At 43.0% G+C, this 22,220-nt stretch overlaps 2 protein-coding genes across 6 annotated transcripts in view; both read left to right on the top strand.

Annotated features, from left to right (window-relative positions):
* The window catches only part of bicd1a (bicaudal D homolog 1a), a 32,423-nt gene extending 21,941 nt beyond the window's left edge, over positions 1 to 10,482 (top strand). Inside the window, exons 7-14 of one of the 3 annotated variants that reach the window (XM_047596226.1) lie at positions 1,453 to 1,605; positions 1,987 to 2,448; positions 3,511 to 3,903; positions 3,996 to 4,757; positions 4,863 to 5,014; positions 5,111 to 5,321; positions 6,949 to 7,034; positions 8,348 to 10,482. In XM_047596226.1, coding sequence (XP_047452182.1) covers positions 1,453 to 1,605; positions 1,987 to 2,448; positions 3,511 to 3,903; positions 3,996 to 4,757; positions 4,863 to 5,014; positions 5,111 to 5,321; positions 6,949 to 7,034; positions 8,348 to 8,468 — 2,340 coding nt within the window. In that variant the 3' untranslated portion in view covers positions 8,469 to 10,482. The remainder of the gene's footprint in view (positions 1 to 1,452; positions 1,606 to 1,986; positions 2,449 to 3,510; positions 3,904 to 3,995; positions 4,758 to 4,862; positions 5,015 to 5,110; positions 5,322 to 6,948; positions 7,035 to 8,347) is intronic. The other 2 variants (XM_047596227.1, XM_047596228.1) reach the window with 2 other exon arrangements.
* A 1,123-nt stretch (positions 10,483 to 11,605) lies between these two features.
* Positions 11,606 to 22,220, top strand: part of fgd4a (FYVE, RhoGEF and PH domain containing 4a) — a 47,385-nt gene continuing 36,770 nt past the window's right edge. Inside the window, exon 1 of one of the 3 annotated variants that reach the window (XM_047596230.1) lies at positions 11,606 to 11,983. In XM_047596230.1, coding sequence (XP_047452186.1) covers positions 11,881 to 11,983 — 103 coding nt within the window. In that variant the 5' untranslated portion in view covers positions 11,606 to 11,880. Of the gene's footprint in view, positions 11,984 to 17,883; positions 18,130 to 18,209; positions 18,342 to 22,220 lie in introns of those variants that run through there. The other 2 variants (XM_047596233.1, XM_047596231.1) reach the window with 2 other exon arrangements.

Here is a 22,220-nt window from a genome sequence, read left to right on the forward strand (position 1 = left end):
AATATTTCTTTCAATATATTTCTTGACCAATGAGCGACAGCTGGGATCGGACCCAGCCCCCCCGAGACACTCCACAATACGAGCAGTTACAGAAAATGAATGGCTAACCTTTGAGTATGTTTAATCCTCATTCTTTTCTCATTTTGTATTTATCTTCCATTGCCACAGCAACAGCGATTGTTTTTACCAATGCATGGTGACCCCTGCCCCTGTGGTGGGCTCGGGGCCAGAGGTTTGTGCTGTACTGTCCCTGACCCCGGTGCCTGTAGCCCTCGTTTGGCTCCCCGTCTGCAGAGCCTCATCGGCTGATAATTGGCCTCTAATCCTGTGCACTTCACACCCTGCTCAGTATAATTCCTATGCTGTTATGCATGTAATTCAACAACATGTAGCATGGGGGAATTCAGTGTAGATAGTAGTACATCCTCCAGAATTAAATTTTCTGTGTTCCCGGTAGTATATAAATGCATTCAGTGCAGCTGCAGCTACTGTACTTCTGTGCACTTTGGTGTTTATTCCATTAGCTTCAAGTTTATAGGGGGCGCTGTCAGCAACTGTACAAATCAGAGAATTCCGTGTATCATGATAGTGTCAAAGCAGCATTGTCATTCCTTCACAAGCCCAGTTATTTTGGGCTTTTAACGTGTGTCTCAGGTCTAATAAGTTTCTTCTTCCCCGCGTGTGTTTAACCGCCCACTCCTGACACTGTCTCTGGGTCAGCACTTCTGCCATACGTACAGAGAGCTGCAGGGCAGGAGAGCTGCAGGAAGGACTGCAGCAAGAGGGGCACACAAACCCATGCGCACACACACAGTGAACGCACAAGCATGTCAGCATTCTGTGTTATGAGTATTTGAAACTGTGCTGCACACACTTAGTCTGCTTTCGTTTTATGACCACTTTGAAAATATTGGATAGTTCATTTTTGGGGATAATTGCAAGGCCGAACAAATGTGTAAACTACCTCTCTTATATCTCCACAATCAATACGTAAGCTGCCTCGCCTTAGGCCTGAAACTTATTAGGTTGATGTGGGCGTTTTTTTTTAAAGAATACTTAGCATCCTACTATTATGTTTGTGCAGATGATTTTGCTGAAGTCTCAGTATATTCTGAGTGCTGTACTGCACACAGATTTATGACTTTAAAACTCGACAGTTTATCTGCTGCAGCATATGCTTAGGTTTCTATCTGTGTACGGCAGGTAACCTGAACTAATGATCTCTGTGGAAGTCTGAACGTGCTGACTCAGCGCGTTTAAGATAACGAAACGAAATGTACTCGTACTCTTGTGTTCAGAGCTTTTTCCTCAGTTAGCCGACATGGATAAACATTGCGACGTATAACGTCGATGTTAAAATGACGATATGCATTTTTTTTCTCAAATGTGAATTTAAGATTTGAATTCTTCCTTCTCTAATGACTGCACCCGTCTCTCTTTTTCCTGCTCCAGAGCAACGAAACGCTGGAGCTGCAGCGTAGCCGGATGAGGGAGGAGATCAAGGAGTACAAGTTCAGGGAGACCCGGCTGCTTCAGGACTACACTGAGCTGGAGGAGGAGAACATCACTCTGCAGAAACTGGTGTCTGCACTCAAGCAGAGCCAGGTCAGTGTGAGGGTGTAATGATACAGAAGAGATTGAAGAGATTTGTCAAATAACATCACATGCAAACACATTTTACACTATATTAAACCTCATTGAGTTGCTCATCACCTTTTATTTCTCACGTGGGCTTACAGTGTTCCCTGTCCGGTACAACAAAATCTGTATTGGTCGTAGATACAGTAAATCAAGCTCATATATCAGTATAATGTTACTACTAAGATCTAAGCCTATAGCAGAAATGCTGTGTGGTCAAAAAAATTACATTAAATAGAAATTAATCCCTCATTTTTAAATTTTTGGACCCAGTCTTTAAACTAAAACTAAAACATTCAATTAACTGTCTATGGTATTTAAATTCTTGTCCTTTCTGTGTGCCTCCAGGTGGAGTACGAGGGGCTGAAACATGAAATTAAGGTGCTGGAGGAGGAGACCGTCGTCCTCAACAGCCAGCTGGAGGACGCGTTGCGCCTGAAGGAAATCTCCGAGGGTCAGTTAGAAGAAGCCCTGGATGCACTCAAGAGTGAGCGCGAGCAGAAGAACAACCTGAGAAAGGAGCTAGCCCACCACATCAACTTGACCGACATCGTCTACGGAGCAGCGCCCCATCTGGCGCTCACCGTCGCCGGCGTCGAGGGCCTCAAGTTCCCAGAGGACACCAACGGGACAAACGGCACCAACGGCACTGCCATCCCCACGGCCAATGGCAACAATGAGGACAGCAACCGCTGCAACGGTCACGTCCACAGACCGGGCTGGAAAGGAGAAGGCCTGCACCCTGTTCCGGACCTGTTCAGTGAGCTTAACCTGTCTGAGATGCAGAAGCTCAAACAGCAGCTGCTACAGGTGGGTCAAGAGAAAATAACAGAGCCAGTAAATCATTGAAAGTATCGCTACTGTTAAAGTGCATCATGTCTCCTTTGCTCCTTTACTCTTGATGTGAGTAAATGTCACATTGAGTTTGAAGTTGCAAAAGACAAAGGCTATATTGGTCTGCATTTACAGAATGCTTCAGTTTTTAGTGTTACTCACTGGACAGTCCTATGAATCCTGGTGTAAACAACAATGACGAGTTATAAGCTGATGACATTTTGGCAGCTTAAAACCCAACTAGATCATTACACAATATCATCATTGTCCACACAATACACTGGTTGAGATTTAACAGAATTTTTTTTAAAGGTAATTTTAACATGTGCAGCATGTTCATGTTTTCAAATGTTTTGAGGTTGCGCTGGACACTTAAAAGCCTATAAGTGCAAAAAGCGATGTCCTGGAACTGGCTTTGTTTTCACTTATACATTAAGTCATCCGGCATGCTTTTCCAGGGAAATTACATACGGCATGTTCAGTGGCAAGGGAATCAGGGGTAGATCAGATTCATTCTCAAATGAAGTCTGAGCTCCAGAGGGAAATATAAAATTAGATTAGTGGCTGCTAAGGGAGCTGCATGCCCTTCTTTGTAAACACAATTACTCGCCAGTCGATTTCTTTTTCTTTGTTTTCCCTCGATTAGTCTGAGAAAGATGTAAACGCCAGCAGCTTCAAGCTGAATATCGTGAAATCCATTGTCGAGTTCTCATTATAGACTACCAAGGAATCGTTTGTGGTATAGTTTCAGAGTTTACTTCAGGCACGTCGTGGGTCTGGTGTCTTCTGGGAAGTTTTATGCTTTTTGCGCTTTTTGCTCACTGACTGATCAAGAAAAAGAATCAGAATCATACGTCATTACATAGGTTAGAGTCAGTTAATATTGTAGCGTTGTGTCCATCCAAATCTCAGACAGCACTAATGTTTTTCCAGTTATAATAAATTATAGATTCTAATAGTTGTCTTTATTGATCTTTTAACGTGACTTGACCATCTTTCTATCTGAAAACAAATCCATTTTGTATTCTCTTCCTCCAGGTGGAGCGTGAGAAGGCAGCTCTGCTCATGAACCTGCAGGAGTCTCAGACCCAGTTACAGCACACACAGGGCGCCCTGACGGAGCAGAATGAGCGGGTTCACCGCCTAACGGAGCACGTCAATGCCATGAAACACCTCAATGGAGACAAAGAGCTTGTCGACCTCCAAGAAAGTGAGAAACCTGACGGCGGCTCCTTATCGCCGCCGGCCAACGGCTGCCATGATCCCGATATTCACGGTTTTGAGATCCTGGAGTGTAGGTACAAGGTGGCGGTGAAGGAAGTGATCGACCTAAAAGCGGAACTCAAGGCCATGAAGGAGAAGTACAACCAAGCGGTTGAGGGGCAGGGAGACAGCCACAATGAAGACAGGGTCCATGCACTGAGTGAACAGGTTTGTCTGCCTCGGTTTACTTTTTCGGTAATATTTCCCCGTCCAGTTTTACTTCACGTAATGTTGCAAAACTACTGATTTGTTCCGGGCAGGTGACAAGTCTGGAGCGAAGTTGCCGCGAAGGCAGAGAAAGAGTGGCGAGTCTGGAGGCAGAGCTCCGAGCAGTCACGAGCACGGCCACGGAGAGCCAGAGCATGCTGAATACGGCGCAGGACGAGCTGGTGACCTTCAGTGAGGAGCTGGCACAGCTCTACCACCACGTCTGTCTGTGCAATAATGAGACGCCAAACCGCGTCATGCTGGACTACTACCGCCAGAGCCGGATCACGCGGAGCGGCAGCCTCAAAGGCTCAGACGACCCTCGGGCTTTGCTCTCGCCTCGCCTGGCACGACGCCTCGCTGCGGTATCCGCAGCCTGCTCCTCCGAGTCCCCACGCAGTCCTCTCGACTCCCCATCCAAAGAGGCAAACCACAGTGAGACGACCACAACCAACTCGGCAGAGTCTTCATCCTGCCATAGCAGCCCCACCCGCAACCACACTGGCTCCCCGGTCATCAGCATCTCGCCTTGTCCGTCTCCGGTACCCTCGGACGCGGGTGGGGACCTGCGGAAGGAGCCGATGAATATCTACAACCTGAACGCCATCATCAGAGACCAGGTCAAACACCTCCAGAGGGCCGTCGACCGTTCACTGCAGCTGTCCAGGCAGAGGGCTGCAGCCAGGGAGCTGGCACCTATGCTCGACAAGGACAAGGAGTCCTGCCTGGAGGAGATACTGAAGCTCAAGTCCCTGCTCAGTACCAAGAGAGAGCAGATAGCCACACTCAGGCTGGTGCTCAAGGCCAATAAGCAGGTGATAAGGGATTTTTCTTTGCACTTAATACGTCGTGAGACGGTGTAAAATGTAATTACCAAAACTGTGTGTGTGTGTGTGTGTGTGTGTGTGTTATCTACGCAGACGGCAGAAGTTGCGCTCGCTAACTTGAAGAGCAAGTACGAGAATGAAAAGTGCATAGTGACAGAGACCATTAGGAAGCTGAGGAACGAGCTCAAGGCTCTGAAAGAAGACGCTGCCACCTTCTCCTCTCTCAGGGCCATGTTTGCCACAAGGTGAGAAGAGGTTAATGCATCATACAAGTTCAAATGTGAATATTAAACTGGGGCTAAATCTTTGCCTTTTATCCTTTTATCCTTTTATCCGTGTAGGTGTGATGAATATGTTATCCAGCTGGATGAGATGCAGAGGCAGCTGGCGGCGGCGGAGGACGAGAAGAAGACGCTGAACTCTCTCCTGCGCATGGCCATCCAGCAGAAACTGGCTCTGACCCAGCGCCTGGAGGACCTGGAGTTTGACCACGAGCAGATTCACCGTGGCCGCGGCGCCAAAGTGCCCAAGATTAAAAGCAGCCCGCCCAAAGTAAGTCGCAGAGGTTCCTTCACAGCTCCTCCCAGCCCCACCAGGCTCCAAAGCCACTCCATCATCACAACCCACACCCTGAACACCCCCCTGCCTCTCGGTAGTCCTCCCTCTGTGGAGCTGAGCATCTGTCCGTCCGTGTCTGTGCCGACGTCAGACTCAGTTTCTGAAACAATCCAAACCTCGGCTTCAGCTCTGCATAACTTCGATTACTCCTTTGTGATAAACTCGGAGTGGCTTACCTTAGATTTCAGACAACACATGTATTCAAGGCAGGACATAGGCCCATTGTCGCCATCTCACAACCCCAGCATCTTGGAATCACCTTCCTTTCAGAGAAGGCTGTGATTGCCCATTGCGGCAGCAGCATTGACTGCGTGCCAGTTTAGCCTTTGCATAAGGTGGGATGCAGAGAGATAGAGAACTGCTTTTCTAAGGCTGGAACATGCAGCAACACTCAGAAAGAAGGAGCCTCTGGCATTCTGTGCAGTCATCACAACATCCTAAAACATATTGTCACTGTCGTTAAAGTTCATTTAAAGTTCAACTGGCATGTTTTTTATGAGCAGATATCAGGTTGATTACATTTGAATATCTATAAGGCAATAAAATGTGGCATCATGTAATATTTGCCCGGGGTACCAGGAAGTGTTTGGAAGCGTCAGACGAGTAGAAATGGCTGCGTCATAAACTTCAGTTACTGTGACTCACAGCACCCCCGTGTGGCGTATTTAAGGAATTGCAGGGAATTTTTCCCATAAAATGTAATTAGTGCATGTCTTATTGTATTACATCTGGTATTCTGTTTTTTAAAAAAAATATAAAAATAAAAACATTCGGATGGGCTTATCCGTACATTATCTGTTGTTCTGAGCTAGATGTAAACCAGCCAGACCTCCTGGCTGGGCCTCATACTGCTCAGGATGCATCTGACTCCTCTATGGAGACGAGGAAGAAGTTACAGCATGTTAAAATAAAGACGCCTACTTTCACAATGGCATAACAACCTCATAGTGCAAACTTCTTTTGCAGTAATCTTACCACTAGATGGCAGTGGTTGATCACATTTACCTGGCATCAGGGATTTTTTTTTTTATCAAATGCTACTTGATCCTCTCTCTCTCTCATTCCATTTTCCTAATCTATGCATTTACGTATATTACAATAGAAACACGTTAATAATCACTTAAATTTTAGTGCTAAGTACAGAAAATACTACATTCACAGTGGAGCAGGCACATGCAGCAGGTGTTGAGGTGAGCAGGACTGGATTGTTGGGTTGTGTGTCCCACTCTATCAGTCAATACAATATTGTATTGACACGTATATCTGTGTAAATGTGCTCATGTCTCTGTCTCTCTTTTGTTTTCCACCGTCAGTGTTAATTGTCTGGCTGTGCCACTTTGAGACTGGTTCACAATATCGCACTCATCACATGCGAGCGTGCGACAGGCATGCAGTAGTGGACAGAGGTGTATATAGACCAGGTGCAGACCGGCGCCTCAGTGTAAAAGGAACTGCTGTGTCTTTGTCTCTGATGAGGCCTCCCCCTGTCTCGTCCACCCTGTTTTCTCTGTACTGTCTAACCCCGAGTGTCACCACTCTGTATATCTGTCTAATTTATCAGTTTCTTGTAGATTGTCAGCAGCCTGCTGCCTCAGTACCGTCACTCTCCCCACAACTAAGGCGCGGGAGAGCCTCCCAAGCCCGCAGGTAACCAGCTGTAGAAACCTCCAAGTTGTAGGCTTACAACTAACATCTGTCTGTCTATCTATCTCTTTGTCTGTCTTAGCCCATCACAGCCCATCACATCCTCTTCATAGGAAACATTCACCTGTACCACACCTTAATCAATATAAGTAGTCGTGCGTGTACTCAGTTTGTACTGATGGATTACTGAATCACCCGTATTGCAGGAAGGATTAACACTTTTTTATTTAGCAAGGGGGTGGAGGGATTATTTCCCGATTTGCATGTGTAGTTTTGCATGGCGGTTTTGCATACATGTATATTTAATGTCACCTTTTTTGTTCACCTGCCGTTCAAAATATACGATATTATCTTAATAATCCACCCAAGTTTCAAAGGTCAAGCTTAACTTTGGCTGAGTTATAGACGCGCTTGTCGTCTTCCCACAGTATGAAAAGCACACATGTAACTTAGCTGCATGTGACGAGCGATAACTCAGAAACGCTACCATAAATCTGATTTCCTTCTCGGGTAACGCAGGGAATGTTTCTCAACCCCATCTTCTGCATTTGTGTATTCATTTCTGTTGTTATTCTTGGTGGAATAAAACATGTTGCCCCCTCTTCATTCTCCCTTTCCATCATCAAGGTGTATTACATGAAAAGAAGCAAAACAAAATCACTGATCTGACTTTCTATTTATCTGGATTAAAAGATAACTGCTGACGGATCTGATGCTGCATTTAGCTCGGCAGCTCTCTGCCCGTTAGCTTTCTTTCCGAGCCTGTTTTGATCTGTAGGAATTTTCATCTGATACTTTGTCTTCTTAGTTCTTTAACAGACACGTTTGGAATTTTTAGGACAATATTACTTGCTCTTTTGCCCTAAACATAGATGATGTCTGTGCACAAAGTACTAAGTCAAGTTTAGCTTAGCTTAGCCTACCTTAGTGTGGAAAATGTGCCTGGCTGCACTTAAAGGTAACAAAATGAACTCATTAGCACCTCAAAAAGTGCAGTAGATGAAAAAAGCATCTTTCAGGTGCCAAGCTGTTTTCGCCTTTTTCAGTGTTTGTGCTATGCTAAGCTAATGAGCTACTGCTGGTATCAAAAACTGAATGGTGTCAGTCGTCATCTAACTAAAAATGTCAAACTCTTCCTTATGAAAATCGAATTAGACATCTTGCTCTTGTCACATGTTGCATTTTTTGCAGTTTAAAGCCTTGTTTTTTTGTTTGTTTTTTAACCAGTTTCACGTTTCCCCTTGCCTTTTAATGACTGTTGTTTTTTTCACACGCTCTTATTTATTCTTATCTCCTTTGTCTTTGCTTCATTTCAGTCCTAAATTTGTGGTAGACCTCCAGGAACACCAGGCAGTCCTGTCTAGCAGGAGTAGCCTTCTCTCCCCCTGCGACCCTCGTAACTGCCTGGCCCAGCAGCTCCAACCCCCCGCCACCTAACATCGCCGCTCCTGGCCTCAGTCTGGTAGGAGTCCTGCAGAGACAGAGACAATCTGGACAGTGGAGGGGGCAGGGGGGAGGTGGGGAAATTCCCTCGTCTTTGACTCCCCTTCAACCCAGCAGTCCAACCTGGTGCTTACTGAACTCTGTGACCTCCTCGAGCACTGCGAGGCCCCCCCGGCTCTGGCGGGGCTCCTTGTTACCTGGGTCGCAGAAGAGGAGCAGGGTGCTCTCTTCTTCACTTTACTGGGAAAAAGAAAGGACTGAGAGGACTGAACTGAAGCGGAAATGTTTCCCATTATTTCTACTAGTATTTATTTATAATTTATTTACACCGTTGATTATTTATTTCTGAGATATTTATTATTTGAATGTTTATTTTTGTGTGTCATTCGGCGAGATGGGAATGGAGATGTGTTTTCCTGCGGTGGTAAAGACAGAATTTGGCACAGCTACCGCTGTACATGGCCTACTTTGTTATCTACCACAAAATTAATGCAAACAAAACTTCTTTATGTTCATTTTACATATATCTAACCATATTACACATCATTCAAGATATTAAATTTTGACAGTATAACAAATAAAAAAAAATAAACCGTATACAGCATTTTTACATTGGGTTGTTAGGGTACAGCGAGTAATGAAAGACATTTTATTTCATTAGGAAATCGTTTTGTTTGAGGTGATGATGGGTGGATTTCAGCTACCTTTCTAACGTCATTAGTCCTACTTGGGATGCCTGTGTGTGTTTTTTTTACACAATGTTCTTTTTGCAAGGCAAGTGCATCTTGACACTTTTATACCTCCTCTGGATTTATTTATTTTTACAGCAGATGGTGTCCGTTACGTAGCCGAGGTCTCTTCGGAGGCAAGAGTAGACAAGAGGCTGAGTGTTTGAGATCAGGAACTAGGGCTTTTGGCCTGGATTTATTTATTTATTCTTTTGCCTTTTCAATTGCACAAGTTTAAGTGGCCATGGAGTGAACTCACCTCCCTCTTTTTAACATTAGTTAAAAACCGAGGATTCCCCAAGGCGTGCCTCCTCTTGAGTCACCATTTTGTCACCATTGTATTCTGACCATGAAGTACTCTCTGTCTCTTTCTCTGTATTGTTAAAGAAAACATGTTATAATTATTCCCTGATACGACTTTAAGTATCTTGATCTTCACTAATCTGTTGTCATAAGGGCTCCTCGTTGAGCATGCTTCCTCCAGACAGTATGCAGTACTGTACAAGCACAATTATGCACTATGCATTAGAGCAATACGGCAGCACTGGTTCATCGACTGATCTGGATGAGACGGACCACGTCTTTCACCCATTTCTCTCATCATGAGTCAACCAGCAGGCTGGAGAGAAAGAAGAGCAGGGGCGTCCATCATCTTCTTCCTAAAAGAGGGACACAGTGACGGCATGCTGTTAATTTCTCGTAACAAAATCAAAATAGTCCCTCTGTTTCTGTTTGAAACGCTGACATAAATGTGAGGTTATTATTTTTTATTCCAGCATTGAAATCCCATCTTTTGGTACCTTTCCTATTGTTCTCCTCACTGCACTGAACACACGCATTTTTTTGCCACAACACAATGAAATGAATATCCCAAAACAACAAAGCCGATGTTAAAGTTGTAATGACAGCAGTTCTCTTCCGACGGCGACCAATGAGTGGGCTCTCTCTGTCCTCTGTGCGCGTACATGTTGTGGATATGTTCTTGTTAGTGATGTAGATTTCTTTTGCAACTACACAGAGTGATGAAAACTTTTGTGGTCCAAAAGTAGCTTCCGAGAATGAGATTCGGGCTCATTGATGACCTAACCCTCTTGGTTTGTTTGCACAATTTAGCGGTGGATGGAGAGGGACTAATCTGAAGACTGAAAATAAAAAAAAACAAAAAGGAAGCTAAGCTTTATGGTGTACTACAGTGGATTTTACGATTTCTCTACCATTCAGAACAGTGTTTAACTGATTTCACAAGTAAATAAAAGACTTGTCCTTGAGTTTGTATGCAACTTCATGTTTGTGTCTGTTTCTCTACTACACCCTGCAGACAAAGTTAGTTACTGCATGTGAATCTGAACCCACGTTCCTCTTCAGACAACCAAAAATAGGATAAAATATACACTCACTGGCCACTTTATTAGGTACACCTTGCTAGTAAAAGGTTGGACCCCCCTGTTACCTTCAGAGCTGCCTTAATTCTTCATGGAATACTTTCAACAAGGTGTTGGAAACATTCCTCAGAGATTTTGGTCCATGTTGACATGACAGCATCACACAGTTGCTGCTGATTTATCGTCTGCACATCTATGATGAGAATCTCCTGTTCTCTGTTGAACTTCAGCAAGTTGTTTTGATGACCGCTACATGCCTAAATGCACTGAATTGCAGCCATGTGATTGGCTGATTAGCTGTTTGTGTTAACATGCAATTGAACAAGTGTACCTAATAAAGTGGCAAGTGAGTGTTTTGGACCTGGCGTTCGTGTGGATGTTTGTTAATCTTCACCACATTTAAAGAAAGATCAGGTGAGTGAGGGGCAGAAGGTGCATAAGACAAGGATGCAGACAGATGATGGGGTAGTTGGAGAAGAAACCTGAAGCCGCCGTGGACACGTCAGCAGAATCTGATAGGGGGAATGTAATCTGTATGATTTGTTGTTGTTTTTTTGCAGGTCAGGTTGTTCCCGTGCATCCAATAAACACGACGAAAAGAAGCAGCTTTTTAGAAGTTAAAGGGTTTCTGAAGACTTTTCCACTCCCTTTCCAGTTCTAAAAGGCTTCTTTTATAGATGACCTGGATGACTGAGAACCTTCACAGGCTTTTTCATCCATGTTGATCCTGCAGCTTAAAGTTTAAAAGAAAGAAAAAAACAGTCTTACCAGTTCCTCAGCTATGAAAGTAATTACTATTTTAATGTTTTACCTAATTTTAGCCAAGAGGCTAGAAATAGTAACAAGATCGGTCCTAGTTTATCTGCTTGTCCTCTCATTGTGTTTGTGCGTGTGGAGGACTAGGCATGGCGCCACAGAATGGACATGATTGTCTTGGTATGGTAATGTTGAGATCAGCACCACTACGACGCACAGAGGAAGGAGGCGGGCGGGGCTCAGGGAAACACCCCCCATCAATGTGCCATTAGAGGGAAATCGGTCGATCAAACTGTTTCGTGAGGGCATTTGAAGCTTCTTCTTTTTTCTTTTTTTTTGTTTGCCAGAGTCCGGTGCGTCAACCCGAGGTTTGATGTCACCTGCACTACTGACCAGGAGAACAGATCTGTCACTGGAGTGCATAGGCTGCCGCCGCGCAACTGATCGTGCTACCTTCAAAGTTCCCTGCGAGGAGGATTGCGTTTCCCAAATTCGTCACAATTACTGACCACTTTGAGTACCTTTCATTTTAGTCTCCAAATGCTCGAGCGGTCAGATTCTGCGGGGAAAATGGACGGCTTCAGGAGAGTCGCCTTTCGCAGGAAACAACAAAGTCTGGATCATACGGAGCGAATTGAAGCAGGTTAGTTTTCAAGGAATGTTTGGAAATTATTTTTTTTTTCAACATATGTATATATATAATAAAATAAATATCTATTAACCCCAAACTGTAAGCTTGCAAATGAAATGAGTTCTTTATTAGTTTTTTTGTTTTATTATATTGTGCGTTTTATCCCGACTTATTCCCCAATTTCTAATATTGCACGCCATTGTAGTTTTTAGGTTGTAAAGTTCTTGTCCTCTCTAATGTGCTGTCCTATCTGAGCACTGTTGTTCTGTCAGTCTGGTTGGGAAAGCATTGGGTCTCCAGAGTGTTGCATTCAAACACACCTACATTATGGCCCTTGTTTACACACCACTGCTGCCTTACTGACTTCTCAGCAGGTATGCGTGGTTTCAAAGGCAAGACCCAACCTGTTGTGTAACCATCTGCAGGCTGGAGGGCACACATTTTTTTTTTTATTATTAATTCTGAGAAACAGCAGCTTCATAGGACGCCCTGGAACTTTATCTGTTCTGGATCAGAATGCACGTCTTGGGAATATGGAAATGGGTGTGATCAAATGCCTGGGATCTGTCTCCGTGCAGATGCCCAGATAAATCTGTGCAAAGCTGCAGCCTGGCATCTGTAACTGAAATTCTTTTTCTTCTAGAGCTTCGTCCCATTTTTTTTTTTTTTTTTCAGGCTATATTTCTCAGAAAACAAGTATCCAAGTAAATGTCAGCACGTCTTCTGCGCTGTGCGCTGTCTGGGCATGACCCAGTGAGAGAGGAGGTGCTCTCATGACTTTGTCTTAACTTGCAAGCCGATTTGTGCTTGTGCAAACTTGCAGCAGATTATACTGTACTTGAAGATTGAGGTGAACTTTGCTCCATGGTTGATAATGCCACTGTTAAGTTGACGCAAGGTGACTTTAGATCATAAGGTACAATATGTCTGTCAGCAGTCTGTTCTTGTCTCGGGTCTGCAGATTAGAAGCTGTGAGTCAGAAAGTGAGAGATGTGATCTGAATCACTGCATGTTAGCAATATTAGAGTGAAATTCATGTAGGTCGGATCCGTCATTTGTATTGTGCCATATCCTGTATTGCTTTAGGTTTCATCCACATCTGTGTTCATGACATTTGACCAGTAAGATAAAAATGTACAGCTTCTGTGCAATACTAAATGATGTTGTTTTGAGGTAGTGAGTCTGTTTTTATCAAATAATTAATCGCATCTGTTGTTTTCTATCACGAATTAACTGTTTATACCATTTGCCCTCTTACCATTCCATCATGCTGTCCGGTATATTTATATCAATGTTTTTGTTAGTTTTTAGTTCACCTTAATTGCCACTGTCCCAGTTGAGATTCATTCCTTCCATTTCACTTGATTCAATATGACTCACAATGATGCAGCAATTTTATTGCGTCTGGCTTATCCTGCATAATACCGCAGTATTTCAGGAGACGTGCTGCATAATGATTTTAAGGATCTCTAATGGCCTGTAGAGAAAATTTGTTGGATTGGCACAAAATGGGTTTTTAGGCTGTAATTTTATGCTCCAGAAGATAAATGGTTAATAAGCCCTTGAATGTAAACCACAGAATGTTGTTATCTGGTCAGCTCTTGTCTTGTCTTGTCAGTGTTACAGAGTTTAGTTGCGCAAAAGCGGAATATATAAATGTCAACACTGCTGTTTCACATGTCATCATACACTTCAGTCCAGGTGTGTTTGTATATATTATATATCATATAGGAAGTTCACAATAAATAACCTACTCTCCCTACAAAAAATCGCCTCGCTTTGTAAACATAATACTTTGGTGAACAAGTATTTATATCTGTGCTAAAATTTAACTTTGGAGCATGCACATTTGTGCTGATATTACTGCAAGCTCAAGCAGTCTCCAACAATGGTGCCGTTATTCTGCTGTATGAATACGACCTGTGTGGCCCACTAGCCTGGTGTTGCTGGTATTGTTTTGTTGCACTGATGCCTATTCATCCAGCAATGAACCCTCTTACTGTCCTCTCCAGCTTTTAATTTACTTCAGCATATAGTAGTCCCCTTGTGCAGCTCAGTACATGACCGCATGAAGATGATTACTTTTTATATGCCGTGATTTACTGCACGATATTAGTACAAATTGACCATAAATCTTAGATCTAGTTATGTCATTGCTTCATATATGAATGATTGGTAATTGAATTCTAAAAATGTCACTGGGAAAGTTTTCCAGGCAGGTGCTCTGTGTTTACACTAAATTTAGGGTGTTGTAAATAACAAGATGAATGATTTATGAATGATTTATACTTTAATGAATTTACACATGAAGTTCTCAAAGTCAGAGTTTATGGATGGGAATCTCCGAAAGCCCCGTATAAGGCTCAGGATAGAATTTAAATGCGATATGAAGCAGTTTAGACAATGGTGATTGTTGCAGCATCATGTAGTGTGATAGAGCTATTTAGTGCATTTCCCCACTGCAAATAATGTTCCTCCACCTTTGTTTTACCAAATTTCTCTTACAAAACTGACCATCAATGCGGACCTCACCTTGAAAAAACACTCAAAAAAACAAACAAAACAAAACAAAACAAAAAAAAAACACTCAATAGCACCATCTAGTGCAGAAGTGTCAAACTCATTTTAGTTTGGGGGCCACATGCAGCCCAATTTGATCTCAATGGGGCCGGACCAGTAACATAAAAGCATAATAAATAACGACAACTCCAGATTTTCTCCATTTCTTTTAGAGCAATAAGAACAAGTAAAACTAGGAGACTTCATAAACTCATCTTCTATACCGCTTAATCCTCACTAGGGTTGCAGGGGTTGCTGGAGCCTATCCCAGCTGGCATCGGGCGAGACACAGGGTAGCCTACACCCTGGACAGGTCACTAGCCCATTGCAGACTCACACACAGAGACAAACAACCATTCACACTCACACTCACACCTAGGGTCAATTTAGGGTCACCAATTAGCCTAACGGGCATGTCTTTGGAGGTGGGAGGAAGCCGGAGTACCCGGTGAAAACCCACGCTGGGTGGCATCTGCGCTAACGACTTAGCCGCTTCATGCACATTGCTGTCTATGGACAGTGGACAAACTAGGAGTAGAAGTTGTAAAAATGTACATTTAAATTAGAACAACTAATAAAGAACTCTTTATGGGGCAATAACCATATTTGGTAACTTCCACACACATTTTAAATTGCGTCCTTGTTCCTCTCAGTGAGGCTGAGAAGCATGTGGTTTTCATCCAGCCATTCAGCAAAGATTCAGGAAACATTGTCTGTTCAAATCAGAGTCAAATGTGAGCTAACTGCTTTATTAGGTACAAAGAAGAAATGGCCTAATGTTGTCTAATGTGTAAAATAGACAAATATCTGAATCAGTACCACTTAAGGGAAAGGAACCATATATGGTTTCTACATATATTTCTACATAAAAATGAAAAAAGTCTTCTTGTGCCCTATGATAAAGCTCTTGGGTTCCAAAGTGTTTTAATGAATGTCATATAAAGGGTTAACCTGAAAGGAGCTGCTTGTCATGATTATGAAAGTTATTATACTTCCCCTCTGGTCCATTTACTGTACACTTTAGTCCTTTTTGAGCCACTTGTTTTACTTGACAACTTTACAGCCCTGAAGTTCTGGTTCATTAGCTTTGCTCACATATGCTGCGGGCGGCTGTTGCCGGTGAAAAAAAGATGCGTGCGTGCACCCATTTTCTGTTGCAGCCAAAGGACAAGCAATTTAGAAAACAGCAGATGAACGTTAAGATCTTTTGCCTCGGGAGTTTATGGAGATCTGCTTTCATCTGATTAAAAAGCTTCAAATGTAAATGAATTCGATTAAGGTTGATCTTGCAGGATATTCCAGATATTAGATTAGGAGAAATTATAGATGAAAAAAAAAATGCAGTTGTGCAATTTCTTGTAAATTGAATGCAAACTTTGCTTTCAGTTTTCAGCGAGCGTTCTCATATTTCTCTGTAGCCATGACTAATGATCACTGAGAATATCTTGTGTTTGCTCCGCTTCGTTCAGACGGCGCCATTTGAATTGTAAACACTGCCTTTCATACGTTTTTACACTTGGTGGTTTTATTTCAGTAATGACTGTTCTGCCTCACACCGTTCCTTTGAGATTAAATGTGTGCACTGATGTGTCTTAAGAATCTCGTCCGACATTTTAAAGGCCGTCAAATGTGTGGTGGAGCATCTTGCTCCCTCTTTGTGCTTTGTACCTTGAGTGCAGGAGGACATTTCGTCCTGACAGGCTGTCCACACTGCGTTGCTCTTCTTCTTTACTAGAATTTTATGATAAGTTTAACATTGTGGGTCCAAGGTCCCTTATGTCATATCTATGTGATACCTACTAACTACAGGTTGATCGCAGATCATTGGAAGGAGCGAAGCTGAAGGCCATAAAAACTCCTGATTGATATTTGTTAATGTGTAACTCATTATTTGCTTATGTCATTCTTTAGTATTACTTCATGTCTCACTCAGACAGGTGATTGTGTGTGTGGGGGGAGTCGGGAGGTGTGGGCGAAGTTACTGGTTTACTCCGTTGATAATTACACTCAGTGTGAGCTGCACTCAGTAGGAAATGACTAACGTGTGTGTGCTTGTGTGATTTAGTAGTTGCGCACACGTACACCGATCAGACATAACATTATGACCGATCACAGATACTTGATCAGTTTGGGATCTAGTGAATTTGGAGTTCCAGGTCAACACCTTGTGCTGTTCTTCATGTTTTTTGGGGTTTTTTTTGAGTTGTTCCTAAACCGTTTTTATGTGTGTGTCTGTGCCAGGCTGGGGGTGGCTGCTGCCATCGAGGAGTGTCATTGCTATGGGGCGGGTGTGTCTGGTCTGGTCTGGTCTACGTGGGCGGTACATGTCTAAGTTACATCCCCCCGAATCAATGCCAGGCACAAAGGTTTCCCAGCAGAACACTGCTTTATCACAAGATGATCAAAGTTTTTTACTTCTCTTAACAGTAGTTTTAATCTTGTGGCTGATTGGTGTTCAGTGATGTGTTTGAGGTGCTGCTGCAGTTCACAGATGCTCCAGTAGGGGTAGGCAAACACTCACAAATGTTTAATCCAGCAGCTGGAGAAAAGCTTATGGATGCTCAGTGAGTGATGTGAACTTTATCCAGGCAGGAGAGAAATCATCTTCTGTTTTGCCTTTAATTATTCTGAAAAAAATTTGAAAGCCATGTTATTATGATGTTGTACTTGTAATAGTTTCATTTTGACTATTACACAAACATACAGATGCACTGATTTTGGATTCTGAGTAAGCAAACATGAATGAGCGAGAAAAGTGTGCTGAACTTCTTCAGAAAGTAAACATATGTCTGGTTGAGCGTAAAACCTTTTGACACTTCCTGTGTTTGTATCGTCACCCTTGTTTGACGTAATGTATTAAATGTCAACCCTAACCATTTGTTTTCTATTGAAACTATAGTTTAAATACTTATCACCTGCCTTTGTGTGAATTTCATTGTGCCCAATCAATCAAAATCAGAAGTATCAGTATCTGCTACGTTTCAAACAGGACGCACAGACTTTCCTTTCCATGCCCCAGCCTGGGCTTCCTGCCTGCAATATATGCCGTTTCCCTCCCCTCCTGACTGGCATTGTTAGCCTGAGAGGTTCTTCCCAGCAAGCTACTGTACTCTGTCACCTTACAAGCTCGGTCTGAGCTCAGACGAGGAGATTTCAGACGCTCCGCATCGACCTTTTGGACCATGAAAGGTCAAAGAAGGCTTTGAGGAACTTGTTTTTACATAGAGGAAGATGCCGTGGAAACATTTAGTTGTGTAACCCAACCCCTTTTTTCCTCACCTTTGCGTAATAAAGAACATCCCTTCTGCAAGAGGACAGAAAGAGTGATTTATCTTTCACTACAACGCTGTGTTTCTTCACTTGAGCTTTAGGACAGCATCTCGTGCGGTGAAGGTTGTCTCCTCTGCCTCTCCGCGAACTAACGCACCCGGAGGACGCATGGAGTGCAAGTACTAAAACTAAGGTGTGTTTTGAGACACCGTTTCCAGCAGCTAGATTAAGTTTTCCTCGAGCACACCTTTTCCTGAGTCACTCGGGCAGAAGCATGGATTACCTGGCACGCAGTTACCGGAGGTCCCGTCTGAGACTTGTTGCCTCGGGTAGGTGATCCACAAAGCCTGGAGAGCACAGTGGGGATGTTCTTTAGCTGAATACATTTGTTGGAAAGATATCTTGGGTTGCTTTTTTTTTCTCTTTCTTTTTTATTTTTCAAAATAAAAAGACAGTGGACTCATAATGAAACGCCGCCGCAAGTACTGGTTTTGGAGCCGGAAAGGTAAAGGCTCAAAGATGTGTCTGCTCTGCTGTTATGGTAAGATTTGGATTTACACCGTAAGAAAAAAAACAACAACAACAACATCAGGGGTCAGTGCTGCTCTTGGAGAGAGATTTATTTCCCTCCCCATCCTTTTACATTTTTTTTTATTTCCTTGTCTCATTCCACGCTGCTCTGTTATCCTTGTTAATCTCTGTTTTCTACCACTGAGCAGGATCCAGTTTCTAATGTTATCATCCTCTACGCTCTCCCACATAGGCCATTTATTGCATCGCTGTGCCCTCTGACCATGTGGTTTGTGGAAACACAACTGCTGCACAAACTAATTATCTTAAAAGGTTCCTCCTTTCTGCAGTGTGCATCTGTAATTTGTTCTCGATTGGGGTTTTGTTAGCAGTCAGCGGTTTACCAGGATAAATGTTTGGTGAATGTACAGCGCGTAGAGTGTTGATATACAGAGCTGCTGCTCTGCTGTAGATGCTGGACTGGCCTCCTGCCCTGTGAGAGGTGGAAAAAAAGAGACTGTTTTGTTCTCAGTGGCCTGGGAACCGTTTCCGCCTCTTAAGACCCTCTTCAAACCAGTCTGGCCTTTTGGCAACCAACCCCGACGGCCCATTACCGAACTGTGTTTGCGTGGTAGGTCCCTGGAAATGAGTGTGCGTGTTGTAACATTGCATGGCCTCAACTCCGCACCTTTCTTAGGATGTTCTGTATTGTTAGCGAGGTTGGTTGAGTCACCCTCATTTAACGGGAGAACAGTGGAAACAGTGTGTGAGCCATTCTGCTTTCATTCTCGCTGGCCAGGAAGGAAAAGGCTGGGAGCACCAGCGAGGCCGGGGTCCTTTCGCCGCGCTCATTGTTTTAATGTGGGAGAGAGTGTCAAAAACAGCCGTGACAGAGCTTGTCAGTGTCGGTGCATGTAGGGTTTGGTTCGTTTTCTATTTTTACTTGGACCTCCATGAGGACGTTCTAAATGTTTGGGCTTAATTTATGGTCTTACAAGTAATCACAGTGTTTGTTTTATTTCCTTTTGTGGTGAAATTTTTATTTAGGATAGGCAGTCCTGGATGATACCCGATGTTTTGATAGCCTCTCAACTTTCATATAAAGGCTTGACAAGCAGCTTTTTCCATTTTGAAAACACACACAGCCAAATATTTATTGTACAGATTAATGCTCCCTAAAGAATCAATACATTTGTAACGTCTGGAATGATTTTTTTGTTTTGTTTTGTTTGGTTAAAGCAGGCTAAAACCTTCACCATGTGTGCACAGTTACTGTAAAATGTACAGGAAGGTTAACAAGAAGTGCATGAAGCACATTCTTGCTTCAAAGAGGATAAACCCTCTTTTGATTTCCTTTTTCTTTTTTTGGAGTCCCTGGGAATTTCCTCCTGCTCCACACTTTTGAAGTAGCGAGTCTCCGGTTCTAACATGCAGGGATTTTCTTGAGAGCCTGCACGTATTTGTTCTGTTCAAAATGTTGTTGTAATGTGTAATTAACCGCATTTAGAGCATTAAGTTGTCTTTAAGATGCTGCCTCTTTACTGTAAAGCAGTGTTAAACGTCAGATTTCTGATGCTTCGTCAACACATTATGTTCTAAACCAGAAACCAGAGATTCTCGTACTTGTGGAGATAATGATCATGAGCTAAATTTGGTCCTATTCTTTGTTTGTTTTTTCACCCAGAGAGTCTTGGTGTGGTTGCTAGCCTTCTTTTAGATGCTTCTTGAAGAAAGAGCAGAAATTTTTTTTATTATTATTTCATCTGTATCTCTTCTGTTTTTCTCTGTTGCTGTGTACTCTTCCTTTGCTGAGAACATCTCTTTCTCTCTGTGGGTCCGTATTGATCGCCATTCTTTTCAGTGTTCTGAAAACATGCTCGGATTGTATTGTGACAAGTGACGAGAGATGCAGACCTCTTTAGAAATCTGTTACAAGGACACACTTGCACATTTATATGTGCATATATTATATGAATGCACAAACGCACACATGTTTTTGTTATTTTAAGGGTAGAAATAGCATCCAAACATGTTTATTTTGTTGCTGATTTGATTACGTCCTTTGCATCAGTTTGACGAATGCAATGTGGACACAGGTGACCGGAGTTCATTCATTTCCCGTAGTCATGCTGAATAAAGAGTTACAAGAATGTGATGTGCATTCCAGTGAATCTTGCTCATCCAGTGTTTACACCCACAGGGGAGAAGAAGCCTTCTCCTACTTCAGGGACAATAAAAACCTATAATAAGAACATATCTGGCTCTTAAAAATAACTTGTCATGAAGAAAACTGCTTGTCATTGGGAAGATTTTACATGGAAGCAGTTACTGACAGAAAGTCATTAACAAGAGAGTCATTAAAACATTAGGTCACATCACCCTCTATAAATTAATCTCTGATCTCTTAATAATTTAAAATTGCCTTTTTTTTCTGTATTTAAAGGCTATACTTTAACTCGTGCTCTAACAAATTTGCAAGCATTTGTTAATTATAAAAGACAAATATCATCACTCATAATCTATACAGTTCTAAGAACATTCTGGAAATCCTGCTAAACAGGCCTGAACACATAAATGCTTTGTCAATATCTCATTTATTTCAAGATACAGTCGAGTTTGCTGTAATATCTCAGGTTGTGTTTGGGACTTATTGAGATAATTAATGAGATAAATGAATTTACATTTTTTTTTAATCTAATGAATTTTGTTGGCCAGACGGTGCAGTTTTCCCCGCGGCCACCAGGGGGCTTACTGTCAACAAGACTGCCAGACCGGTGTGTTTGAGCCCACAGAAGACATGCTGACTTTGAGGAATGAGGAAAGAACTGATATGTTTTTAATCGTTTAAGCACAGAGTGTGTTCATTTCAGTTGTTTTAGCCGGCCACAAAACTGTCACCACACACAATAGCGCAAATACTCTGAAAAATCCCTCTCACGCTGCCTCTCACCAATCACAGCTGAGAACCTGATCAGTCCAGTCACTTGAAATGTGATAACACTGTAATTGCTAAACGGATAAAGGGGAACGCAGACAGTCCTGTTCGCCAGGACGTGGGTTGCAAAACACAAACACAGAGTCGTAATTGAAGCAGGCAGAGTGGATTGGTGGGTGTGTTCTGCCGGAGACACAGCAGTCTGTTAACATACAGCGTCATTTTTCAAAGGCAGGTATGTCAGGTATGATTGAAATGTCACTTGACGTCATAAATCGACATTCTATAAAATTAACAAACATGCCTGTGTACCATATACACACATCTTCTTCCCGCTGTCCTCCCAGATATGAAAATAGTGAAGTACTTATCGGTCCGTGTGATCCCTTTCAGCTCCTGTTGTGAATTCAGGGTGGATTATAGTGGGATTTATTCCGCGTGTTTACTGTGAGGAAAGAGGAGAACGATAATGAAAGCAGCCGAGCATCCCCTTACCCCGCACTAGACTAATTGTTTAATCAATTTGGTGTCTAGATAAAAGCTTTTGTCTGGATATGTTATTATCTCGCTTGCAGAAGTGCTCAGGACCATCACAGAACAAATCAGCATTGATTCGAGCAAGTTGTTGTTTATTTTATTATTTTCTTCTTCCTAACACCAGGAACGGCGCGATGCTGCGCGCGTGCCAGAACGATTATGGGAAGCGAGGCAGAATGGGCTGCTGCTGTGGAGAGGGGGCAGATGTCACCTCGTTGATGTGCCCTACTGGTGTAGAGGGAGAGGTTTTGCCTCGTTACCTTGTTTGTTGTGTCTTTGTAGTTCTTGTGTATGCGCGTCTGTCCTGCAGGCAAGAGCCATCACTCATCATTGACCTCCATAATGTGTGTGCTGCACCAGGACCAAGGAGAGAGTCGATCAAAACAGCCAGGGCTCAAATGCAGTGTGTGCGCGTCAGATGTGCGCGCACGCCGGCAA

Source organism: Mugil cephalus, chromosome 10 (assembly GCF_022458985.1).
Source record: "Mugil cephalus isolate CIBA_MC_2020 chromosome 10, CIBA_Mcephalus_1.1, whole genome shotgun sequence".
NCBI lineage: Eukaryota > Metazoa > Chordata > Actinopteri > Mugiliformes > Mugilidae > Mugil > Mugil cephalus.